This window comes from Chaetodon auriga, chromosome 13 (genome assembly GCF_051107435.1).
Source record: "Chaetodon auriga isolate fChaAug3 chromosome 13, fChaAug3.hap1, whole genome shotgun sequence".
In the NCBI taxonomy this organism is placed as follows: Eukaryota; Metazoa; Chordata; class Actinopteri; order Chaetodontiformes; family Chaetodontidae; genus Chaetodon; species Chaetodon auriga.
This window is the reverse complement of record NC_135086.1, coordinates 8,615,309-8,638,809: the sequence shown is the minus strand read 5'-3', so window position 1 is coordinate 8,638,809 and position 23,501 is coordinate 8,615,309. Positions and strand designations below refer to the sequence as shown.

General features: G+C 42.8%; 1 protein-coding gene across 2 annotated transcripts; it reads right to left on the bottom strand.

Moving 5' to 3' along the window:
• Nucleotides 1–2,596: 2,596 nt before the first annotated feature.
• On the bottom strand, nucleotides 2,597–23,291 carry agpat3 (1-acylglycerol-3-phosphate O-acyltransferase 3). 2 transcript variants are annotated; one of them, XM_076746568.1, is made up of 10 exons: nucleotides 23,071–23,291; nucleotides 10,827–10,883; nucleotides 10,405–10,635; nucleotides 9,691–9,860; nucleotides 9,345–9,506; nucleotides 7,808–7,961; nucleotides 7,616–7,718; nucleotides 6,123–6,198; nucleotides 5,587–5,785; nucleotides 2,597–5,490 (listed from the first exon to the last, which is right to left on the bottom strand). In XM_076746568.1, the coding sequence occupies exons 3-10, from the start codon at nucleotides 10,580–10,582 to the stop codon at nucleotides 5,399–5,401; spliced, it is 1,134 nt and encodes a 377-aa protein (XP_076602683.1). In that variant the 5' UTR covers nucleotides 10,583–10,635; nucleotides 10,827–10,883; nucleotides 23,071–23,291; the 3' UTR covers nucleotides 2,597–5,398. The 2 variants fall into 2 exon arrangements, with proteins under 2 accessions (XP_076602683.1, XP_076602682.1); XM_076746567.1 differs by lacking the exon at nucleotides 23,071–23,291 and adding an exon at nucleotides 16,536–16,649.
• Between the last annotated feature and the right edge of the window lie 210 nt (nucleotides 23,292–23,501).

Here is a 23,501-nt window from a genome sequence, read left to right as displayed (position 1 = left end):
TGCCATTATCGGCAGTTTTCATCTCATCATCATCATCATCTCATAAAAGATATAAAAAGTAACCACCATAATGTTGTCACTGGCCTCCATGCTGCTTTCTACTGTTCCCTATTTTCTACCACAAAAAAACTCATCTTCTAGCTGGGGGAAAGGAGTCAGTCACCTATGTTTAGTGGGTTTACCCACATTTAAATACCCTGCATCCATTCTAATTTTGGTGTAAAAGTGGTTAAAGTCACCACCATATTTAATACCAGGGTATGAGTTCAGTTCAGTGAGGTCCTTTAAGGTACAGCTGTCTGAGGAATCAGTCCAGAAGGCCTGGAAGCTTTCCCAGAAAATCCCAGGTTCTGAGGAGACAGGGTGACAGAAGGCAAGAGGCCACACAGCCTGGTATTATGAGAGGGTTTTACTGCTCCTTAGGTCGGCTTAGTGGCTGCTGAGGAGAAGTAGCAGCCACATTTATACATCACCCTCAACTTTAAAGGACAACAAAACCACAAGCTGATGTGGACGCTGCACCCTGAGGACATCCATGTATACAGAAACACACCTGCATGCAGCCACATGTTTCCAAACTGCATTTGCCTGATATTTCTGTGTACTTTACATGCAGATAAACACACACACAGAAACTTCCATCTATGTTCATTAAGGACAGATTTAAAAATCTGATTCTCTCACGAGTATTTCCACTAAGCTGCTGTACATTAGCTGATTTTACAACATTTGCTCTGAGGAAAGTGTTTGCATATGAGCTTGAAATTTGAATGAGTCAAAAATAATAAGGTCTGACATTGATTTTTTCCAAGCAACGCTGAGCAGAGTCTGTTATGAGGCCACCCTGCCAGCCCAGATGTTGGGATTTTACCAGATGTGGTCCACCTGCTGGCATGAGGACACTGACTTATGACCAGCGGATCAGAACAACTTTCTTATTGTCCCCTGTCTTACAGAGAGACCAGCCGAGGTAGAGAGCAGACACATCTCACAGCTGCTAATGATACACAAATGGCTACACTAATGACACACAGGGTGTGTTTGCATGTGTGCATGTGATCACAGGAACTAATGATCGTCAACATATGTGAGTAATGACTCTGTTGCAGACACACAAAGTGCACATCTGACAGGAAAATTAATTTGTGCACTAATGATAGAAATCTACCAAAAATGTTAGTAATTGAAAAACGTGTGGGCGTATTTAGAGTGCTGCCCTGACACTTCCCCACTCGCCCAATGTAATTATTCAAGTATAATTTTCTATATTTTTATTGGTTATAGTATGAGTGATTTACATGACTCGATATTTTTTGTAAAGTTATGGTTATTTCATGAGTTTTCTGTCCTCTCATCGCTGGAAGTGAGCAGATCTCTGAGGGAAAAAGGTGATTTAGTGTTTTTCAGTGCACCAATGAGAGCTGAGTCATGTTTGAATCAAAATGTCGTTTGTTGTCCTGATGAAGTCTAGCTGCGTTTTTAAACTTGTAATAATACCGAAGTATGTTTGTCTCATATCTTGCTTATTTAGTCAGGAATATGTTATATTATATAGAACACTTAGAACTTGAAACCAGGTTTTCAGGGGCTTTAAAGAAAACAAGTCATGATATCTGAACAGTCGGTATCGTGTTAACAAAAGCAAAATCACACCTTTTCAGCTTCCTCAGAAAGCCTTTTTATTCAGGTTCAAATCCAGAGTTAATGCCACAGCTGTCGCATTGCCAGTCTGTAAAAGAGTCCCTGAGTCAGAATTAACTCGATTCAGTGACTGTGCAATAGTGCACATCATGCAAAAAGTAACCGACTACAGTAGAAACCATGATTAATTACAAAGTTGGAAAAATGCTTTGTAAGCATCATCTGTGACTACAGCCTTCTGTCTGTGGCTTTAATTAGAAGAGAGGCATCGCTGAAGGTATTTACAGCTCCAGACCTGAAAGGTGAGATAGTGTTGAGTTGAACCTTTGCGCTGCACTCAGGCCAGCTCAGTTTGAATCCTCTGCTGTGGCTTTTCCATCAGCGGTACATTTGGTTGTAGCCTGAACTCTTGGCCCGTCATTCACAAGAGCTATTGCAAAAGAACAGAAGAGCTTTTCCGCCATTTCTCAAAGTGAACATCATACTCATCATTTACATTATGTACATATTTATACAGTCTCAGCATCCTCTCACACATCTGACTGTATATCCAAAACGTCCTCAGGACATTTGGACAATTGGTTAATGTGTCATTCAAAAGGTCTACTGCAAAAGAACAGCTAAGTACATCTCTACAATTCCTACAAGTGAATGACATTCATCATTTACCTTATGTACATATTTTCAGTTTACACAGTCTCTACATACGGTCACTGCTCAGTGACTTCATACTGTATCCTAATGGACAACCGTGAATGTGCAATGATGAATGAAGGAGGGTGGATGTAAATGTGCCTCTGAGACAATGGTGCTGTGGATGGAGCTGAAAAGATGGAGGGAGCGTGGATGCAGCTACACCCGGCCCTGGTGCCGCGCTGAGCTACGTTCCTTCATTCTGAGCTGCTGAGCAAACAGAGAAACTCACACAAATCCAAATAAGTCAAAGAAGTAAGAGTTGCTTTGTGATTAAATCCTTTAATATTCTCAAGTGTTTTTAATTGAAGAAAACATAAAAATAGCCTTAGAAAACAAAACAAAAGCTGAAGCAGGAGGTGCCACTAACTGAATTACGTTTGAGATTAAAAAAAAAAAAGAAAGATGTGGTGTCAGTTTGTGATGTTATCTGATTCCATTTGAGACCTCTGAAGAAAAAAACAACAACCACAAGGTACATTTATTTTGCTTTACTGAATAAAAAACATCCAGTGTAAAAAGGTTTTCCAAATACTTGTTGGAGCTTCTCAGCATCTTTTCTCCTTCAGGAAAATGATTTTTACTGAATGACAGGACGAGTGGGGCCGCGTTCCTATCGGGTGTGTTTGCCGGGATCAAAGGACAAAGAAACAGATCTCTTGGGAGACGACAAGCTAACGTACTGAAGCTTTAACAAATATTTGAGGTAAAGCAACTCAAAGTGCCTCCTTGTAAAAAATCTGAATTGATTATGGACAGGGCTCTTCGTACATCAGAGCGGACTCTCACTTCTCTTTAATTCTGAGGCCATCTTTCCGTTTTCAATCCTTCACAACACCACGGGGGCTCAGTTAGCTTCTACACTTTCACACAAAAATTAAGCAGCGCTGTCTATTAAGGCTTGCATGAAATCTGTCTGGGTTGAGAGAACTCAACTCTGAGAAAGGGGAGGTACTCCACATACTGCTGCTGAGGAGTGACGACCCCCCCCCCCCACCAAAAAACAATAAACCAACAAATCAAAACATGTGATTAATACTACATGTGGCATGTGAGGGGGGAGGGGAGGAGAGAGCAGGACAAAATATCCCCTTCAGGTCTTGCTACCATTGTTTGGAGCAGGAAATGTAGCTGTTAGTTAACAGTGGATGAGACTCACTCATGTGCTGCAGCAGCCGACGTTTCATTTGTTACAGTTAAAAACAACAAACTCTGGGATGATCGGTTCTAAAAATGGTGAAATGTATGGAACTGTGAGTGCACCAACAATGGCTAGGAGAAACAAAGCTGCCTGCACAGCAGATGTCCTCAACTAATGACGATGAACAGTTAACGAACCAACAGCTTTTCTAGCCTTCGACTTCAAAGATTAAAACTTGTTTTCAATTACTCATTCAGTTCAGTAATCAATTCAAATGAATGCACACTACTCCATGATGGACCATCATGGGAGGAGGAGGAGGAGGAGGACGAGGAGGAGGAGGAGGACGAGGAGGAGGAGGAGGAGGAGAAATATTCAAACAAAACGTAGAGGTAAGAGGTGGGTGCTGTTTTTAAAGGGGTGGCGGATAAGCAATCCCTTGCCTGAGCAAGCTTGATTTAAGGCAAAGGTTAAAACATCACTACTACGCAGTCTATATCTGGACAGCCAAATAAAATGCTAACAGCTGTGAGGCTACATGAAGACAGTTGGTGACCTTTTTCTGGAATCTGGCTCCACTGCCATTCAACAGCAGAAGCACAACAGTCACGTCGAGCACACCAGCGCGCACTGCATTTCAGCTGTCAATCATCAGAGGGAGGGGAGGTGGTAGGTTGACCTGCTTCAGTGTTTGGACTGGGAGTGCTGGCTGATCACATTTAGGGGGTCAGATTATGTTTTAAAAAGGAAGCGTAATGTGTGTGTTTTCGCTTTATTGGCGTAAAGCAAGTGAAAATAGGAATAGAAACTGGAAAAAGAATTAAAATGTGGCAGAATGAGTCTGTGGGTGCTGGTGCGGCGGGCTACACATGAGACCTGTAACAGATGGTAGGTGTCCTTGATACGGACGGTTTTCACATTCCGAGCCCTTGCTGTAGTTAAACAGACACCAGCCTCTCCAATGAGGAGAAGATGTTAAGGGGTCAGTTCACCAAGACCACCAGATTTAAAAGAAGGATTTGCCCACTTAAGCCGTGCAGTATGTAGCCCTGGAAATGATGTGGGATTCATATTTTGAGATCTCCGCCCTGAGACTTCTGCTGCTGACCCGACGCAACGTCACTGGTGGTGCAAAAAATGGACATTTCATTCACCTACATTGCACTTGTCTGGCTGGGCTAAATCAGACCCTCTGCACATAAAAAGACCCAAACTATCTGCCTGGCTACATACCTGGTAGTTAAATGGTAAATGTTTTGTGATTTGGGTGAAATGACCCTTTAAGATTGAGGAAATCAGGCTGGGCCTCAAGGCACCGGTTCCCATTACAAGTCCCACTTAGTGAAAAAACAAAGGAGGGAGATGCCCTGCACGTTACAGATTGCTGCTGCAGAAACACACCGCCCCTGGATGGAGGCTGAGATCTAAAAGATACACAGGGCCTTGTGTTCTGTAGGCAGAAAGGATGAGCACCTCACCGCTCCCTGATGGGCTGATGACAGGTGACAGGAAGTGGAAGTAGGTAGCCGTGAGCAGGAAATGGGTCCATGTGACCTCAGACAGGTTAGGAGCTTAACCTCGGGTGTTAGCAGGATTTAATGGGTCTTGGATGGGAACAGTGGGTTGCTAGCTGGATTTAGAAAGATGCAGGAGATACAGTACTGCATCTCCCCCATGCTCAGTTACACAGGGAGATGGAACCCCAGACCTTTCATGCTCGCTCTCTCTCTCTCTCTCTCTCTCTCACTCTAGTGCCATTAGTATTTCTAACTCTTGTCTCTATTATTGTTTTCACAGCTGGGTCTCCTCCCTGGCCTGCCAACTGACTCAACAGTAGGAGGAGAATGGAGTTGGGTGGGGGTGAGACACCGCAGGGCGACCGTACAGATCGGCCGTACACGGAGGGGGGAGGGGTGACACGCTTCAGTTTTGTTTCTTGGCCTCTGGGTTGCCGTAACTGGAACCTGTTTTCTTCACCTCGGTCACCCCTATGAGGCGACGGATAGCTATGGAGGCTGTGGGGAGAACAAAGGAGAAAAAAGAGAGGCGTGACTCAGGACGGCAATTCAAATGTTCTGTTTCTAAGGGCCACTGGTGGAGAGTTTACCCACCTATGATGAGGAAGATGATGAAGCCAATGATGAGGAGGGGGGAGCCACTGACGGCCACTCCATAAGCAAACTTGATGAGGGGCGAAAGCAGCAGGGTGGCCCAAAACAGGAAGTTCAGCAGTGTCCATGGCCTGCGAGGTGGGATTATTGTGGGTCCGGGGAACTTGCCCTCCTTGCTGTACATTTCTTGCAAGGCATCCTGAAGGAGAGGGAGTCACTGATCATAAGTGCCAGTGCCAATAAGTGACAAAGCGATGCATCAAATCAGAAAATAAGTGTTGCCACAAGTAAAGAACTAACTGCTCAAACCGAGCCTCAAGGGCCAGAGATGCATTTGGGGGCATTAAGGAAGTTTACACTGTCATAGTATAAAGGATCCTTCCCAATTACTGATCAGTATACAACAAGTGAGCTGAGGTGTCTGAGAGTGAACCTGTCAGTCACTTTCAGAGCTTGTTGTTCTGAATTTTTGGGACGGGTCCTGTTTACATTCTGATGACAGACTGTGCCTTCGCTGTCAGCTCTCCTCAGTTTACCTTCTCCTGGTAGAGCTTGTGCAGCCAGTTGGCACACTGTTGCTCATCATCTGGTATATCCGCCACAGAGAACCGCCTGGTTGGGAAAGAGTAAAAAAAATCATTTAGGGATGAAATCTTATTTCTCACAGCCAGCCAGATTACACACAGACACAGTCCTCTGAGAGAGAACAGAGCACGTTTCAGATCATTTGTTACGGCTCTCTCTCACCACCAGGGGGCTCCCTTACCTTAAGCTCTCTTCCACTCTGCACCACAGCTCATCTGTTGTGCTGAGTGATTTCAGTCTCTAAAGCCACTCGTATGTTTAATGGACTGAAACTAGAGTTACCGCCTTGTGGTCCTATTCCTCTGCTAACCAGTCAAGCAGCAGTTTACATCCACGTCTCTCCAGACTCACAACATAAGAAGTGAAGACTCTGAAGGAATTGAATACAGCAGATGTTTTGCTGAAATGGAGGTTTTCACTTTCCGGACGTGTTTGATTCCAGTGAATAATTTCCAGTGAGAAACATGCTGTCTTCACTTAGAGAGTATTTTCCAGAGGACTACAGAGGACTGATAGAGAGCTTCATCACATGGTGCAACCACTATCACCTGGAGCTCAATATCAGCAGAACCAATCAGCTTGTGGTGGACCGCAATGCTTCAAATATGGGTGTTGCTGCAAAGAAGCTGCAGACTTCACACACATCTTGAACGCAGCAGCACAGAAGATCTATACAATGAGCACAGATCTGACCGAATGTGAAATAAGGTCACAATCTGCCCTTCTGTTCCTGAGTTATGGTGTTGAATAATGGCCAGAAAAGTGTTTGAGCAGAACATTATGATGTCACAGTGAAGTTGACCTTTAACCCCATAAAATGCCATCACTTCATTAGATTATCATGAGACATTTGTTTGAAATTATGTCATAATAGGCGTATGAATTCTTGAGTTATGACCAAAAACATGTTTTATGAGGTCACAGTGACCTTTGACCACCAAAATCTAATCAGCTCATCCTCCAGTGAATGTTTTTGTCAAATATGAAGAGATTCCCTGAATACTGAGATGTACATATGGGAAGACCAGCAATGCGATAAAATGCCGGCCATGGCTATCACCTGGGCAAAGGCACACAAAGTATCCTCCTTTTCCATGTTTTTCCGCTGTATTCCTCTGACTCAGTTGATCTATCCAGACTCATCTTCCCAAGCCATTTCTGTGAGAGAGTTTCCATCTCACAGAGAGCTCTTTACTCAGTAGGAGTGTCCTGGCCATCAGCGTTATTGTTCTGAAACCATAAACGTGCTGGGACTCCAGCCAACACTTTCAGCGCTCTCGCTGTCTCTTTCATTGTTATGGGACAAAAATGCAGCTGGTAGGAGGCCAAAAGGTTTAAAATACATTTTCCACTTGAAGAACCTCAGTGCAGCTGGCAGTGTAATGCATCATTATTGCAATAACTGATGATTCGAACATAAATGGAGGGTATCGGTGGCGCTCACCTTACACTCATGTCAGCTTTGTATTTCTTGCCGTTGACAATGCCCAGCAGAGTGGGAGTGTGGTTGTCTTTGAAGTTGAGAGTCACGTCATAAACAGCAGTTACTGAAAGGAGGAGAAAATAATACATATGAAGAACAAAAGACTCGTGTTTTGAGCACAGTGGAGTTTGTGTGTGTGTTTGCAGTCCCCACCTGTGCCCTTAAGACACTGCAGCGTGGTGGTGAATCCTTTGGTTCGGGGTAGCAGGTGGTATTTGAGCTTGGGCAGGCCTTTGCTCTCTGCAACCTGCATACTGATTTGGTGTTTGGTCTCTGTAAAGCGTGTGCCTTCGCAATACAGCAGAAACTGTGGAGGGAGAAGAGCTGCGTTAACACCCACACACAAAGAAGACGCACAGACTTGAGGTGACCTCCTTTCTCTTGTCCCATCCACTACCCTACTTCTGCTTGGTTGAATTACAGATCAAGTTCACCTCAATGTAACACTGTGCTAAAACACAGTCACCGTCTTATCTCAGCAAGGAGTAGTTTGTTTACCTGAACACTCAAAAACTATGTCATTAGCGGTGGCCTAATGCTTGACTTAAGGGGTAATTAGATCAACTGCTGATCTGCCTAATCTCAGCAGGTGAGTCGCGGTGAAAATCTGTAACACAAGGTCCTTCACACCTCCAGGACAGGCGTGCAGCACCAGGTAGGACGCCATGAATGTAAGCCACCTGCTTATTTAAACCAGAGCTGTTTTGCCTCCCAAAGCAGGACTGTTTTTGCACAGGGGAGAGTCCAGTTCATGAAGTTTCACAGGGAAGAACAAACACAACTTCCCGTTGAGAGATTTGAAATACAGCTGGTGCTCTGTGAACCTGTGTGTATATCACCACTGAGATCGACCTATTTAAGAGAAACTGGGTCAAAGGGCAGCATCTGGAGTTCCTCATATATTTTTCTTGAGTGAGCTAAAGAGCTGAACTTCAATGATTTCAGAACAATTCCAGTTTATCATGACTTTCAGCGGATTTCGTGATTTCGGCCATTCTCAAACACAATCACACAGGTTTTATCAAACCCCCAGATATTCCAACCTAGGCGAGAAACTAGAAAAGAGGGAATGCAGACACAAATACCATTTCACAAACTGTTCCATGTAAATCCCTTACAGGCCAACTTTCTGGCTGACCTTTGACCTATTCTACTTGCAGTAATGGTGCTCACTCATTCCTGTGCATTGATGGATTATTACTCGACTTCTGGGTGCACACACATTCGATTTTATCTCCAGATCAGTTGGTCTGATTGCCCTGTAGGACTTATTGTTAGCAATCTCTATGTGCTCTGAGAACTGACCTCCTGGTTGACCACAACCCGTAAAATGATCAACTACAAAAATGAAACCCAAGTTGTAATTAAGCAGAATTTTCCATTAAATGAGTAAACTGATTTATCCACATTATACATTTCTGTCCCTAAATGGAAATAGTCATACCTAGACTTCACTGACGGGATTGTTCTTGGCCAACTAAGAAGTCAGTTCTGGGATGATATTTCACCATCTGTATTGGGCAACTGGGTTAGAGTTGACTGACATATTACAGGGTGTTTGTGCAAATGGACTTGTAGCAGCATGAAAATAAATCTAAGCAAACTACTAAACCACACACACAGCTTACTACAGTGCCTGTCCGCTCATGTCAGAAGATAAACAAAGAAAGCATGTCTGTTGTGTACCTACCCACATATATTCAGGGTAGTCTTTGAGCCTGGTCAGTCCTCTGAACACAGTATTTCGGTCCTCTTCCCACTTTCTTTTGCAGAAGACTATTTCTAGGAAGTACCAGGTCCAGCCAATCAGAGGAACCTTCAGTAGTTCATGTTTGGCTAGCACTTTTGAACTCTACAGAGAGAGAGAGAGGACAGGTTTGTGTTTTTAATGATTTCTCACAAGCAGGCTTGAAGTCCAACCTGGTTGTGAGGAGCAGGATGTGATGTTAATGAGTGTTAATTCAGTTACGTAATGACTGGCTGAGGATCTTTTTGGACCCATCAGACTAACGGTCATTTTTTGCTATGTTACTGACCCCTAGGACACCATATCTTTCACACATGGTCCAGCCACACAGGAAGTCGATCTCAAAGTTGTGGTTGAGGATGATGATGGCATGCTCTGTGCCAAACTTGTCCACCGTAGCCTGGTCGGTGTATAGGGTGCATTCTGTGCCCGACCACCACTCCAGCAGCATCACCAGCTCTGCACAGAGACGACAACACGTGCATTTGAGAGGAACTGACAGCTCTTGAATATAAGAACTAAGGTACCTGTTTAAGGCATTTTCCTCAAAATACATGTTAGATTTGCACCTCAGTTTTGCTGATTAATGAAACAGTGATTCATGCGACGAATTAGTTGGGTGTAGTGACAACCTCACAGAGGATTATCGGCAAACTCTGCAACTGTATGGACAATTTTTAGATCATTATTTTGGTGTAAAAGTAAAGTCTGTTTGAGTTTCGGCTGCTCTCATGAACCCCTGTGGGCAGCAAAAAGCTTGGATAAACCCACTGAACTCCTACTGCCAAGCACCAAACAGCAGACAGACAAAGTTAGTGGGGGCACTGACATTGTGGAGGATCATGCATTCAACAGGTGGCCAGGTCAACTGTGATGACGCACTAACTGGTGCCTTTTCTTGTTTATGTTTTTTTTTTTTTTTTTTTTTTAAATATGAAACTTGGTATCTGCATGCAGGAAAAATACAACTCATGGCAACAATGTTGGAATATCATCTACTCACGACTCCAGAGGGAGTAGGAGAGTCGGCAGTTGATTCTGCGATAGAGCTGCTTGTTGATCGGCCAGAGGATGCAGGTGCAGAGCTGAATGAAGTTTATGATGAGGCCGCTCACCACAAACACAAAGCCCATCAGCAGCTGCAGGATGAACAGGCTCTTCAGGTAGGCCAGCAGAGCCATGGCTGAGGAGCCTGGAGGGCTGAGTAGGCTCCTCTCTATACACTACGACCAACCTGAGAGAGGGTGGAAGACAGAGGAGGGAGTGCCACAGCAATGAAAACAAGTTTACTGACAGAAAATGAAAGAGCAAGGGGGGCAAACAATTACAGACTGATCGAACAGTGCAGACAAATGGATGTGGTCCGTTGTAGTGCAGGCAAATGTGCTTTCAGAAATTCCCCAAAAAAACAGCAGTGTTTCTTACCACGGTGGATCCTTTTACAAGCCCCGTTTACACGGTCCTTCAGCCAATACTACAGACCTGATGAACAGAGCAGAGCAGAGGTTCAGGTGGCAGAAGTGACATAAAACATAAAAGGCTACAATTTAATAAAGGGCAGGGTGCATGTTTCATCAAACAGGGTGGACTGTGTTAGCCGTTGGTCTTAGCATAGTTTGCAAGTTGACATTAAGCAGAAGATGAATGCTGCGACAGCATGGCTCATGGCTGTGGCACACGAGACAGAAGAACTGCATGGCATGACATATGTTTTTCAAAATACAGAGTAAATAAAACCCAGTATAGTCCATCTTAAAACCCAACGAATGCCATACTAAAGGACACTGAGTAAGACATTAGATTCAGTCCTTGCAGCTTCAAACTACATTTTGTGGATATCTCTCTTGTTTTCATTGTGTTATTAACAGGAAAAAGATGCAACTGTAACACAGTGGCTTAATTTCTGTTTGTGCATCGCAACACCCACGAAATGACTCGTTTCACTATTAGAATTTGATCCATTTAGTCTGAAAGTCTGAAAAGCCATGTGAGGAAATCATTTATCCCCATTCAAGCTAGCGGAGGGCTAAACCGGAAGTTAGCCAGCTCCTGGGCGTGGTGCGTATGCTCTGTGGCGTAATTTCTTTACAGCAGGAAGTGGCTGTTTTTTGGCTTCATGCGCCACTGAGCAACGTTCTGCTTGTGCTTGAGCAAGTTTCCTTTGGCTGCTCCAGTTTCCCCCAACGGGTCAAACACATTGAACTCAGGTGAACTGGAAACATTTAATAGGTCTCAAAGGATGTGAGTGACTGCGTCTGTCTGACACTTAGCACTGAAACAGACTGGGGACCTATCCGGGGTGTTCCGTGTTTGTGCAAAGCATGCTGGGATGGGTTCCACCCTTCAATGATGCTGAATAAGAATAGGCAGGCACAGAGATTAAATGGATGGGAGAGGGATGGTCTGTATTATGCAGGCACCTGCTGCAGGCAACATGCTCAAACAGTTTGTTTAAGGCAAGGTGTCCATTAGATGTTGTTTTGTCAGGCAACATCTCACATTACACAACACAGTGGCCAGACTAGGTCACTGTCACTCAAACACTTCTCATAAAAATATCAAGCATTTTGTTAGAAGGGACAGTTATTATCTATGAGTATCCATCAGGATGAGCGCAGACCGCTCGGCCTTGAATGGACTGTTCTCACATCTGCACCAAAGCCCATTAAAGTGCAGGTCAAGCCAGCTTAAAGCTGTTCTGAGAAACATTTCTAATCTGAGATGGTCTTCTGCAGATCTGTGTGGCGATCTGTGGATCCACCTGCTTTGTTTCACATTATAAAACTTTCTCAGGTGTCAATGTGAGAGTATATGGCTAAAAATCCTACAGTTACATAACACAAAAGCCTTTGAGTTTGGTCTCAAAATATTTTAAATAAAACAAATCTAAACTTCATTAAAACAAGTCATTGCTCATGTGAAATAGTGTCTTCTTACACATAAAATATAAAATGAATGAAAGTTTAAGTGAACACCTGGTGGTTAAACGATTTACCTATAAAGAGGGTGCATTTAATTTGATTCACCAGAACAAGCACTATAAAAGTAAAGCATCAATACTGCACTCCATAACTTTTGATTCACTGTGGAAGGTAAAATTGTGCTGTTGTGCTCACCACTATTAGACGATTAACTGTGCGGCGCTAGCGACATCAACATATATACAGTCACCTGCATTCACTGCTACAACTGTGTCAGCAAACCGGCAGAAAAGAGGCCGTGTGCTGTTTGGTTTTTAGAACAACAGGCCGCATGCTAGACAACAAGGGAGAGACAGAAACATTGTGTGCCTGCATGTCACTGACATAACCGTCATCGACAACAGACTCTGTTGTTCACATCGTGTCTACAATGACCACTTTGTTGTTTCTTCAATAATCATTGCCGTACATATGTCTTCACAAGGGCACCTACATAAAAACAGCAATGGATGCCTGCGAGTGAATCCCAAAGACAGCCAAAAACATAAGCAACCTGTGGTGTTTTATCTATTCTGACAAATAATTAAAACAGCCTCTAAATATGGATGACCAGAAAACCAACATGATCAAGTATTATCTCAGTAAAGGACAAACCAAGCAACTTTAAATTAAGCCACATAGTTGACACCAGGCCGGTCCATTGTAGGTTGGCAACAAGTCTTCTCCGGCGCAATCAATCCCTACTTAATCACTGTAACACAATACACAGATTAACAAACTGGCTCGGGTGTGAATGAAATGAAGTCTTACATGCACATCCACAGAACTTCAGCTCAGTCTCTTGGGGAAATGAGCATAAAAGTGAGTAAATCTCTATTTCACTTTGGTGAAATACTGTCACGTGCCTGCGTCATCAATTGCCAGATGGATCTGATTATTTGTCCAAACATCCACATCAATTTACAGACATGACCTTTGTTCCCACTGGGGGCGAGTGACTGGGAGGGGTGAATTAACACTATTGGACACTTCACTTGTGGCTACTGAAACACATTTTGGAAGGTTGGCAAACTACAACACGAAAGAATCAAAGAGTAAATACAGAGTTCAACAAGTGCTGCATGTGACTTTGTTTCAGTTCCCGGAAAGCTACTCGATCTGATAATTTATCAGTATTTGTTTCCATAACACCGCTTATCAAGAAATGACTTCAGCACAATCTGCTGTTTAAGCTTAAACCTTTGCCCCAGAAAGTCAGACCATTTGTAGATCAGAGAGAATCTTTAGAAATTCTCACATCTCCCCAACAACTTCAATTATGTCTAATTCATAGGATTGTTATGAAAGTGGTTAACACGTTTCCCTGGCGAAAATTACTGGTAAATGTTTAAAAAAAAAAAAGTCTTTTACATTCATTACATTGTTGTCTCAAAGATAATGTGAAATATCCACGCTCGGGGTAGGATTATCCAGCAATGCACACAAGGTAAACACACATTATGTGTTTTGATACCATAGGCTGCTGTTCAGCTTTTTGATTGATTTTGATTTGTTTTTGGTGACACAGTCACCACCACATTCATGCAAATTATCAGTTCATTGGTACACTGTGTTTGTTAAGCTTATGAACTTGCTCTAGAAATATTAAGCAGACTTGGAAGAACAAAGAAATTGCTTCAAGCCAAGTAATGTTGGTATTTTCAGGGTTAAGCTTGCTTTACAATCAGCCACTGGTTGCAATTAACCTCAGTACTTAGTGTGTACTACTTATTAAGAAAATTGACCTGTGGAGACTTTAAACTTTCAGTGTGTTGTTTGGCCACAAGCAGCCAATAGAGATGTTCACCAACCAACTTTTGCTGTGGCAACAAGCAGCAACTCTGTGTTTGACAGCTCAACAGATTCCCAGACATGCCATGAACTCTGTTCTCATTTTGCTCCACGCTCCTCTTTCTGCTCCAACCTGATGGAGTCATTCAACTCAAAGAAATCACAAATTTTCGCTCAAGCTGAAATGGAAGCCTTCACTCACAGCGCCTAGAGGAAAGTGTGTCTTACTACTAACTTTGTCTGCATTCATGTCCCCTCTAAATATATCTTCACTTTGCAAAATGCAACTAACCAGCAGCATTTAACATATTTGCTTTGAGAAAAATGATATTTGTGTTAAATGGGCAACCAAGGTCTCAACAGAATGTGAATTAGTGCGACCAAGTTCATACGTTTTTTCCCCCTTGTCTTCCCACTAAAACAGGGGTGGGAACATCCCACCTGTATAAGGTTCACAATACCATTTGATCTGGCCGTCAAGGGGCTAATCCCAAGAATCCTGACAGAGATGTTATACAGGTAAGTTTTGTGGCGAGCAAGCTAATAACTATGAAGGAGTGCCTTGTTGCCGCTTGCACCAGACAAAGTAAAATTGTTCCACAGCGTCAGTTTGTCTGAATAATTTATAGAGATCGAGGAAAACCTTCATGGTGGACATTACCAAGTACCTCTCAGAGCTGAACCTGAAGCTACATACCTTTGAAATGAAATTAAAGCTGTGGAAACAGACTAACACTGTGCATTTTCAACTCTACAACGACAGAACCTACTGTAACATCTGAACATGCTGGTGAGTGTGACAGTTCCTTCAGGCACTTGGTGAGAGGTTACAGGAGAGGAAAGGTAAACAAAAAGAACTGAACATAGTTGCTATGCTGTTTGATGTAGAACCAGTTAATGGGCGTGGCAACCTTCAACACAAAATCACTGAGATGCAAAGCAACGACCTACTACTGTGAGCAGTTCTTTGCAAAATGGACTCTTGCTAAGACTCAGTTCTGCTCAAGACTGACTACCCAAACTTGCAAAACCAGCTGCAAATATCATCATATCTACTGCCTGAAATCAGACGCCATGAGAGCAATGACTACCCCACTGCCACATATGCATAATAAGTTTCTCAGGGGCTGTCAAATCACCAGTGACACCCCAATGCCAGACAGTGCGAGGCAGGGCAGTGGGACTCGTGTTTGACGCTCTCAGCTCTGGTGATGACTGTCAAAGAAGTTGTCTAAACTACTTTGAACCAGATGCTCATACAGCCAGTGTTCGGCTTGGTGCCGTCAGCTGCCCAGCAGGGCAGACGCTATAATTTTCCGACTGAACTATGAGCAGTATGCACATTTCTACTCTCTATGTGGAAATCTGACGTTTTCACATTACAGGTAATGAATAGAAGCATTAAAACGTGGGACTAACACAGGCTGTTGTCGAAGTTAAGTGTCTGACGGCTGCTTGGCAGGTGTACTGAACTGTCACCAACTGGGCAGTGGAGCGAATGATAGATTGTGAGGTTGAGTGTTTACGAACAATTGAAAAAATATTTACATAAGAAAGAGCGTGAACCAACGACATACATATAGATAAACACTTCTGTGTTCCTCAGTCCATTTGTAATTGACTGGATCAGTGCTCCATTTCAGTCAGTCAGGTTAACAGTAAGAATAGGTCGTAAAAATCCAATTTGATCTAAGTGATCACATTTACTCACTCTCCAGGCCCAAAATCAAAAAAAGATTACAAACACTTAGCTGAACACACCATGACTTCATCACATTATCGCACTTATCACACAAAGCAACTTCTCCCTGTAGCACGGTGTTCTCTTGTTAAGACCACATTGCATAGAGGCTTCAACAGTCTCATATAATAAAGATGGAATAAAAGAAGTTCAGAGGAACAAACATTGTGTTTGACCATGAAAACAGCCCATGGGGGTCCACCTCCGTGTGGGAGCAGTGCCCACCTGTGACCCCACTCAGCCTGGAGGAAAGATTAGTGATGCTGACTGGGCTAAAGCTGCTTAAGGCCGGACAGCTGCCTCTGCTCTGCATCTCCTGAATGCAGCTTCTATGCCAACAAATGACCACTGCTTGCTAGGAGTCTCTGATAAGAGAAAGAAGAGCAGAAATAAAGAGCAGAAGACATCAAGTAAATACTGGCAAACCTCAGCCACATCCTGGCAGGTACCACACCTTTATAAAGTCATTTAAATTCTAAAAACTTAATTTGGCTTGCAAAGGTCGGCACTCCACTTATCCCTGTGAAAGGTTGAGTCATGCCCTTAAGTGCTATGCTGACCACTCTCTCTTTTACAAGTTCTAATAAATTTGGTATGGCCCTTCCAAGGATAGCCAGACCACTTCTCTCACATTTAACTTACCAGTAGACGTAGTAGGCCATTGCCATGACCACCAACGCCCCACAAATCCCAGTGAAGATCATCACAGCACTCTGGTTCAGCATTTTGGCTCCTGGTATCTCACCAAATTAAAGCCAGAATAAAAACATAAAGAAAAGGCCTGCAGAGAGCAATGGGCAGTCACAGGCTGTCCTGTTTCACAGCCATGATAATCCCACAAAATGAAAGCGGGAGATTATGATGATGACAGCAAGAACACAGCCAGATCCCAGATCTTGTTGGAAGAACTGCCTAATCAGCGCAAGACTGTACTGAGAACCAATGAATTTCCTATCGCCACAAAAATGACCAGAAAGAATGGATCTCTATTGAGAACAAGGGCAAAAACTCCTCAAGGCCGCTGCAGATTCTTACTGGAGTCCACTGATAAATGCTAAGAGACTGAAAGATGGCTCACTTCTGGAAGGAGGGAGGCACACATGTACTGTAAGCAGTGTCTTACATGCATTCCCATCCTCTAATCCAATGGATCAGATTAGCGCTGATTAGCAGGCCATGGGCACCCTGGATATGTCACATTTCATTAACATAAACAAAGAAGGAAGCTGGGCTCTCCCATACCAGGGTGTTAGCAGAATGGCATCTGTTAAGCTAAAGGAACCAATCATAATGTGGAATTTCTTGCCGCACATTCACATTGGCCACCTCTTAATTACAGGGCTTTCTGCAGGATATGGAGTAGCCAGCCAATGGAAAGAGTAGCTAACTGGCGAGGTTCAGGAGAATGCGCTCTGGAGAAAAATTCTGGCTGTTTAAACCAAATTTTGGCCAGCTCGTCTAACAAGGATGTCCCCTGTTTGTACAATCTATGCAATTCTTAACGTGTTTCGTCATCATGCACTTTGCTAATATTTGCCAAACGCTGAAGGTCGACTCTAAGCTCTCTACTCAGCATGACACAATCTGTCAACTGAGTGTGTGTGCACACACACATTCATATAGAGCTTGTCAGGGCATGACTTAAACATACAGTGGGGCATGTTTCTCTATCATCATCCTCACATTGTTTTGAAGTGGAGGTTGTTGGTCATTAAATGTACACGCACAGCTAAACCCAACTTGTCAGTCAAAAGTAGTTCATTAGAAGCAAAATTTTTTTATAATAAAGTAGCCAGCTGAACTTAAATGAATAGTTGGCTGTTTGGCCACCAGCTGGTGCTTATAGAAAGCTCTGGAAACTGGAGAACCGATAGTTTCCTTAAACAACCTCTTCACGGGTGTTGCCAAGTTGTGTTTTGATCAAGTGGTGGCCTAAAGGCTAGAGAAGCAAGCTTGTGGGTGGAAGGTCTTTGGTTCAGGACTGGCAGGATATATCTGGGTATTCAGTGGAGCTGCTCAATGGCCTGCTGACTGGTTGTACAAAAAAGCTTCCGGGTGTAAATGTGTAACTGTATGAATGTGATGAGGAAGTTCCTGAGCTTTGCTTCAGTCAAATGAATAAATAATGGTGGAGAGACAGTATAATTAGGGTATCATTAACAAAGCCTAGAAATCTGTGGTATCCATCCTAGTCCTCTTTTGTCTTCTTCACAGTACCTTGGGTACTGAAAATTACTCACAACAGATCTGTATTGCTCAGCCACACAGAGACGACAAACAGGGCAAGCCAACAAAAGCCTTTGGGTTCCTACCCTAATGTCAAATGTGGTTCCGACAAGCTGGTAGAGAGATGCAGAAATAAACTTGAGCATTTACTGAAGCAAATAGGTCAAAGGTTACAGCACAGTCCTGAGGCCTTGCCACTGGCCATTAAAGCCAAATATAAACAGAGATAAAAATACATTATGATGGCTGAACAATGAAGGGCATTCATGTTTCGAAGCATGGAGTGCTCTCAGCCCTGCACATAGCACCACTGCACTGCTGCACACTCCATAGTTGTTAGTTAGGCCATGTGTGACATTACATATAAAGCCACACCACTTACTACAGCCACAAGTTACTATTGCAGGTAGAACAACCCTGAAAGGGTCTATCTGCAAATTTCCTCTGATTATGAATAGGGATGTTATAGTATACAAAATTCAAAGTTAGACATGTATCTTGTGTCACGGTTCGATGTGTCTTCAGCACAGCAGGGAAAACAAAAACATGGTCAGTGGACTGACTAACAAACATGTGAAGGCAGAGCTCAAGCACTTTGACCATAAGCTTAAATCCTGTGTTATTTAGACTGAGTATGGTCACATATCTACAGAGATGAACTCTCCTGCAGCATTAGTTATTGCTTTGGTCTGAATCTGCAGCGAGAGGCCGCCTGAACGCCGCAGGGAGAACGTCTCGCCTTCCAGTCTGCTTCAATCTGCTAATTGTCACATTTGGGTGTCAACAAGAGCTACTGTGACTGAATGCATTGAACACTTTGAGGAAGAGAGGGATGAGCTAAAAGTCAAGGTAGCTAGGCCAGATAAGCTAACTCTGACCACCGACTGCTGGACAGCTCTCACAAACAAAAGCTACATCACAACTGTCACTTCATCAATGCTCACTGGGAAAAGGGTCTCGGCTATGTGGTAATTACTTTTTTTTTTTTTTTTTTTGGATAATCTGTTTTTTATGGAAAATCTGTTGAAATCCAGCATACTTAAATCTGTCCAGTCATGATGTCCGAGTTTGGTTAGATGTGAAAATATTCCAGCTCCAAATGCCATTTACCCCTCGCCGCTTCTCTGATGTCCACCCTCTCATTCCTCTCCTGATTTGGTGAATTAAGGGTTTATTTTGACCTACCAGAGTTGGTAGAGATGGAACAGTTTAAGGGTGAACCAAGACGGTTTTGATAAGTTTTATTTTGTTTCTGTCAAGCATGAATGAAGTGTGTTTTACAATGATAAAATTATTGTTTCTATAAATGGAGTCTGGTGGCTTTGGTGAGAACGATATAGTGGCTGGTTAAAAAAAAAAAGATCTTATTCTTCAACAAAAAGGTTTGTCTCTGTAAGGATCCTTTACATGATGTTGCAAAACACTTGCAACAACAGTCTAAGCCTGTCGGTGGCAAACACTAATACTTTTAGTGGACGTACACTGACGGTGTGCAAATGCCCGGAGGGTTTATATTGCAGCCGGTTCTGTGGCTGCTGTCTGCAGCGTTCTTGCTCAATGCTGGACCATTTTCAAAAATTGTTGTTCCTATTAGTCAGACACAAAAACATGGGAAAACATGGTCCAAAAAGACAGAAAATATTCGACAGGAATTTCTCTTATTTGTCTGGGACACTGAAATCTTCAAGGGCACGACTGACCTCCAGATGCAATCCACTGTGCTCCTTAGAGGCTGTTGGTATATCGAAAGCAAAACTAACCAAAAAAAGACATCCCTAGTTGATAGACAGTTTTACATTAATTGTCCATTTTTGCTGTAACTAACCAGGAACCGTAATGCTCCCCTACAACGAAACAGTGACACTACATGAGCTTGACTAATCGTGGTAAGTTGACATACGTGCTACGGCTAATACACAATAACTGGGGCCTTGCCAAAATATTCTGGGTAAAGCTTGTGTTCTAGAATTTCTGTTTCATCAGTGCAAGTACATGGACATACACAGAATAATAATTTTGTCATTAACATGTGTTAAAGTGTTACTTGCAAACTGAAAAATGAATGAATGGAAGCATGACTCGAGACCGTGGACATTCGTGTTGCAGTTTCAGTCTTGGTTTCAAACCGTTATAACCCCTATTATGAACATGCACAAAAAGGCCAGAAAAGAAAAACTAACATGGAGAATGATAAGGCATCAAGAGTGATGTAACGTTCACATGCCCAGTTTTACGTTGGATTTCACAGTTTATAAAATGAACTGAAGTTATCATACACCCCATATGCACAACGCATTCTAATACTGAATGTATTTGATCTCTTTATCATAATTAACACATCTCATGAAAAGACCAAAACAAGCAATTCACAGATCCTACTAACACTGTCTATATAATGTGTAGCTAGCTACCATCATCTAAACACTATTAAAAACACATTAAAGATCTTTGCATTTGGGTGATCTTATTACAACAGTCACAGTGAGTGTAGTTTATTCCTCAGTGTAAACATTGAACTGTGTCCTTGAGGTCTGTCTGACACAAAGCTACTCTTCAGAAATCAAGAATGCAGTTGCAAAGTTGCTTCAAATTAATTCTCAAACAATGGAATTTGATATTGAGAAAATCTTGAAAACAACTCCAACTTTTAATGCAAAGCCTTTACAGAAGGGTTTATCTCAGAAAGGATGGAGAGCATTTAACAAATAAGGTAAAAGGATGGCCTTGCATATCACTTAAGCATGGTCAGAACCCTTTCAAAGCTCCCTCTGGACTCTGGATGTAGCCATAGTGAGACGTGATGACTGATAAGGCTCAAGGATACTCAAGGTACATCTTGTTGTCAGCCAAATAATGGGACAAATGCAAAATGAAGAGGATGAGTTAATGGGTAAAACTGCCAGACTGCTTAAGTATGAATGCACAAAGTTACTTTGCAGTTCACCAGAATGTCAAAAAATGACATACTGCTAGTGCAGGATTACAGTCCAAGATAACACTGTTTAGATAAAGGCTTATCTTTGCATGTCTCAAAGTCCTATAGGGCAATACTATGACTTGATTAGCTGATAAAGAGTTCAATAGGTTACGACGTGCAGCATCCTGTCACTGGACTTTGAGCAAACAGTTTAATCAATGAACACATGCATTTTTATGACGTGTTACTCAGATATACCATCTGAGAAGTTTTGAGATTGATGCTTCAATTTGCCCATCATTGCAACACAATATACATTATTTTTGTTTGCTCTTAGTTTATGAGGCCAAAGTGTTGAAGGACAATGTAATTAGTCTGTCCTCCTGCATGAAAAAATAAGACTGATTCTGCTAATTCTTAAGGAGAAACAAAGTCACTGCAACAACCCAAATGTATATATGTTATATCCAAAGAATCGGGTATAAAGGAAAGTAAATCGTTGACAACCTCTTGCTGGCCAGAAAGATTTCTCACCTGGCTGTAAGCTAAAGTGTTTGGAAGTCTGCAGCTTTCCGTACATTATAGTCATGACTACTTTTGGCTGCACATTTTCCTGATTAATTGGGAAATGGCTGTGAGGGGTCCCTGTGGTCAGCACGATGAAATCATGATTACTATCAGTGCTGAAAAGATAATACAGTCAAGTGGTCAATCTCAACAGAAAATGAACTGACTGCAATTTAGATAAGTAGATCTTTGTCTCAATCATTTATCAGATAATCAAAGATGAATCACCCACCTCACACATTAACTAATAAGTTAATAACAATAGTCTTTAATCACTAGTCCTGCCCAGCAATAAAACACATCTCGTGCTCAAGGTATGTTGCATGCAGACACACCTAAAAAGTGTCTCTACAATACTCCCATTTAATACTGATTATTGACTGTCTATCAAGCCAAACGCTGTGTCAATGGACACAGTCTAACTACGTGGACAGTATCGTGAGAACACAGCTGGCTCTTGCACAAAGCATGAACAGTTACAGCATCACAATGATCTCTGGTGAACATCGAAATATCCTTTAAAACACTGCTGGAAGAAATCATCTGTCAGGAATGATCACAGTAACACCACTTGCCTGTCACGTTCTGCTCGTCTCGTTGGTCAAAACTGAGAGTCAAGCCTAAAGTTAGCACTGGGTGAAAGAGCCGCAGACTTGAATGAACTCCAGTAACCTCGCGTCTGATGTGTGGTACGACACCGTTACGCAGGTCAACTTGGAGCCAGCTGGTTCAACTGACGTAAAGCGAGGCACAGACGGCTGGCAGTGGTACAGCAGTTTATTTTACATGAACCCAGAGATACTTTGCCATCTACTCTGACATGCCACACTGTATACTACTTCAGGATATACCCGGCTTAGTTTTGCAGCTCCATGAACCCCGAATAAAAATGCACAAGTGGACTGAATTCATTAGCGCGGGGTGGCTAGCTTAAAAATGCTAAATAACCAACTAGCCAGTATGCACCTTGTGTCCAACCAGTGACTGGGCTTCTCGTTTGACACATGTCTTCACTGCGGCCGGCGACGTAAATGAAGCTAGCTGCGCGGTGAACTCAAAGTCTCAAACACAGATCATTCCACATCTAACGTTAAGCTTGAGAAAATAACATAAATGGGTCCTGCTATTAATGTAAGAGAGAACAAATAAGTTACCGCTAGCGGTCCGGAGCCGAAACCTCACGTTAGTGTGCAACTCAACCGAGCAGCACAAGGACAGAATGAGCGGCTAACAGTACACGCTAGCATGTTACGTTAGCAAGACAAGTGTAGCGAGGGTAATAATTGTGTTTGGGGAGGAGGATGGAGCAGGCTATTAGGAGTGTTCATTTGCTAATGATGGCCCAATTTCCCCTCAAACATTATCCGTAAATAATCAAACTGACCTGTGTCGCTTGCTAACAGCATGCTATGCTAGTCAGCCGGCTAACACCAGCAGTCAGTGTTAGTAACGGTACTCTGGGCTTACCTGAAAATTATTCACTTGGGAGTCGGACGAGTCGGTAGATTTTGTTCTACTTTTTTCGCAGCTTTCTGGCCTTCAGGGGCGTACAATAAGTCTGCCAAGCAGCCCTTATTACTTCGTCCGTTTCCTGAAACGCAATAAAATGACTTGAGCTAATGCGATTTGCAAGAGCTCTATTGTTTGTCGGTTAAAGCCCCACATTTCCTCAAAGCCCATCTGAAGGTAGCATGCCCCACATCCGGTCCGGCCCCTCATTCATTCTCACAAAAATAATAAAATGCACAATATTTTTAAAACAACGGACCTCTGCAGCCTCACATGTGATGATCCACGTACTACACGTCCATGTACAGAAAAAAAGCAGTAGAAGTACATTTGCTTTATGTGACTATGCATTTTGCCATACTGATTCTCTGTGACCAGGTGGAATACAC

Bases quoted from the DNA above. Each gene is read 5' to 3' on its own strand.
- agpat3 (XM_076746568.1), bottom strand. From the start codon at position 10,582: ATGGCTCTGCTGGCCTACCTGAAGAGCCTGTTCATCCTGCAGCTGCTG. The intron at 7,962-9,344 runs GTAGGTACACAA...CTCCCTCCACAG, and splicing joins ACTACCCTGAATATATGTGG to TTTCTGCTGTATTGCGAAGG. The intron at 6,199-7,615 runs GTGAGCGCCACC...TTTCCCAACCAG, and splicing joins AAAGCTGACATGAGTGTAAG to GCGGTTCTCTGTGGCGGATA.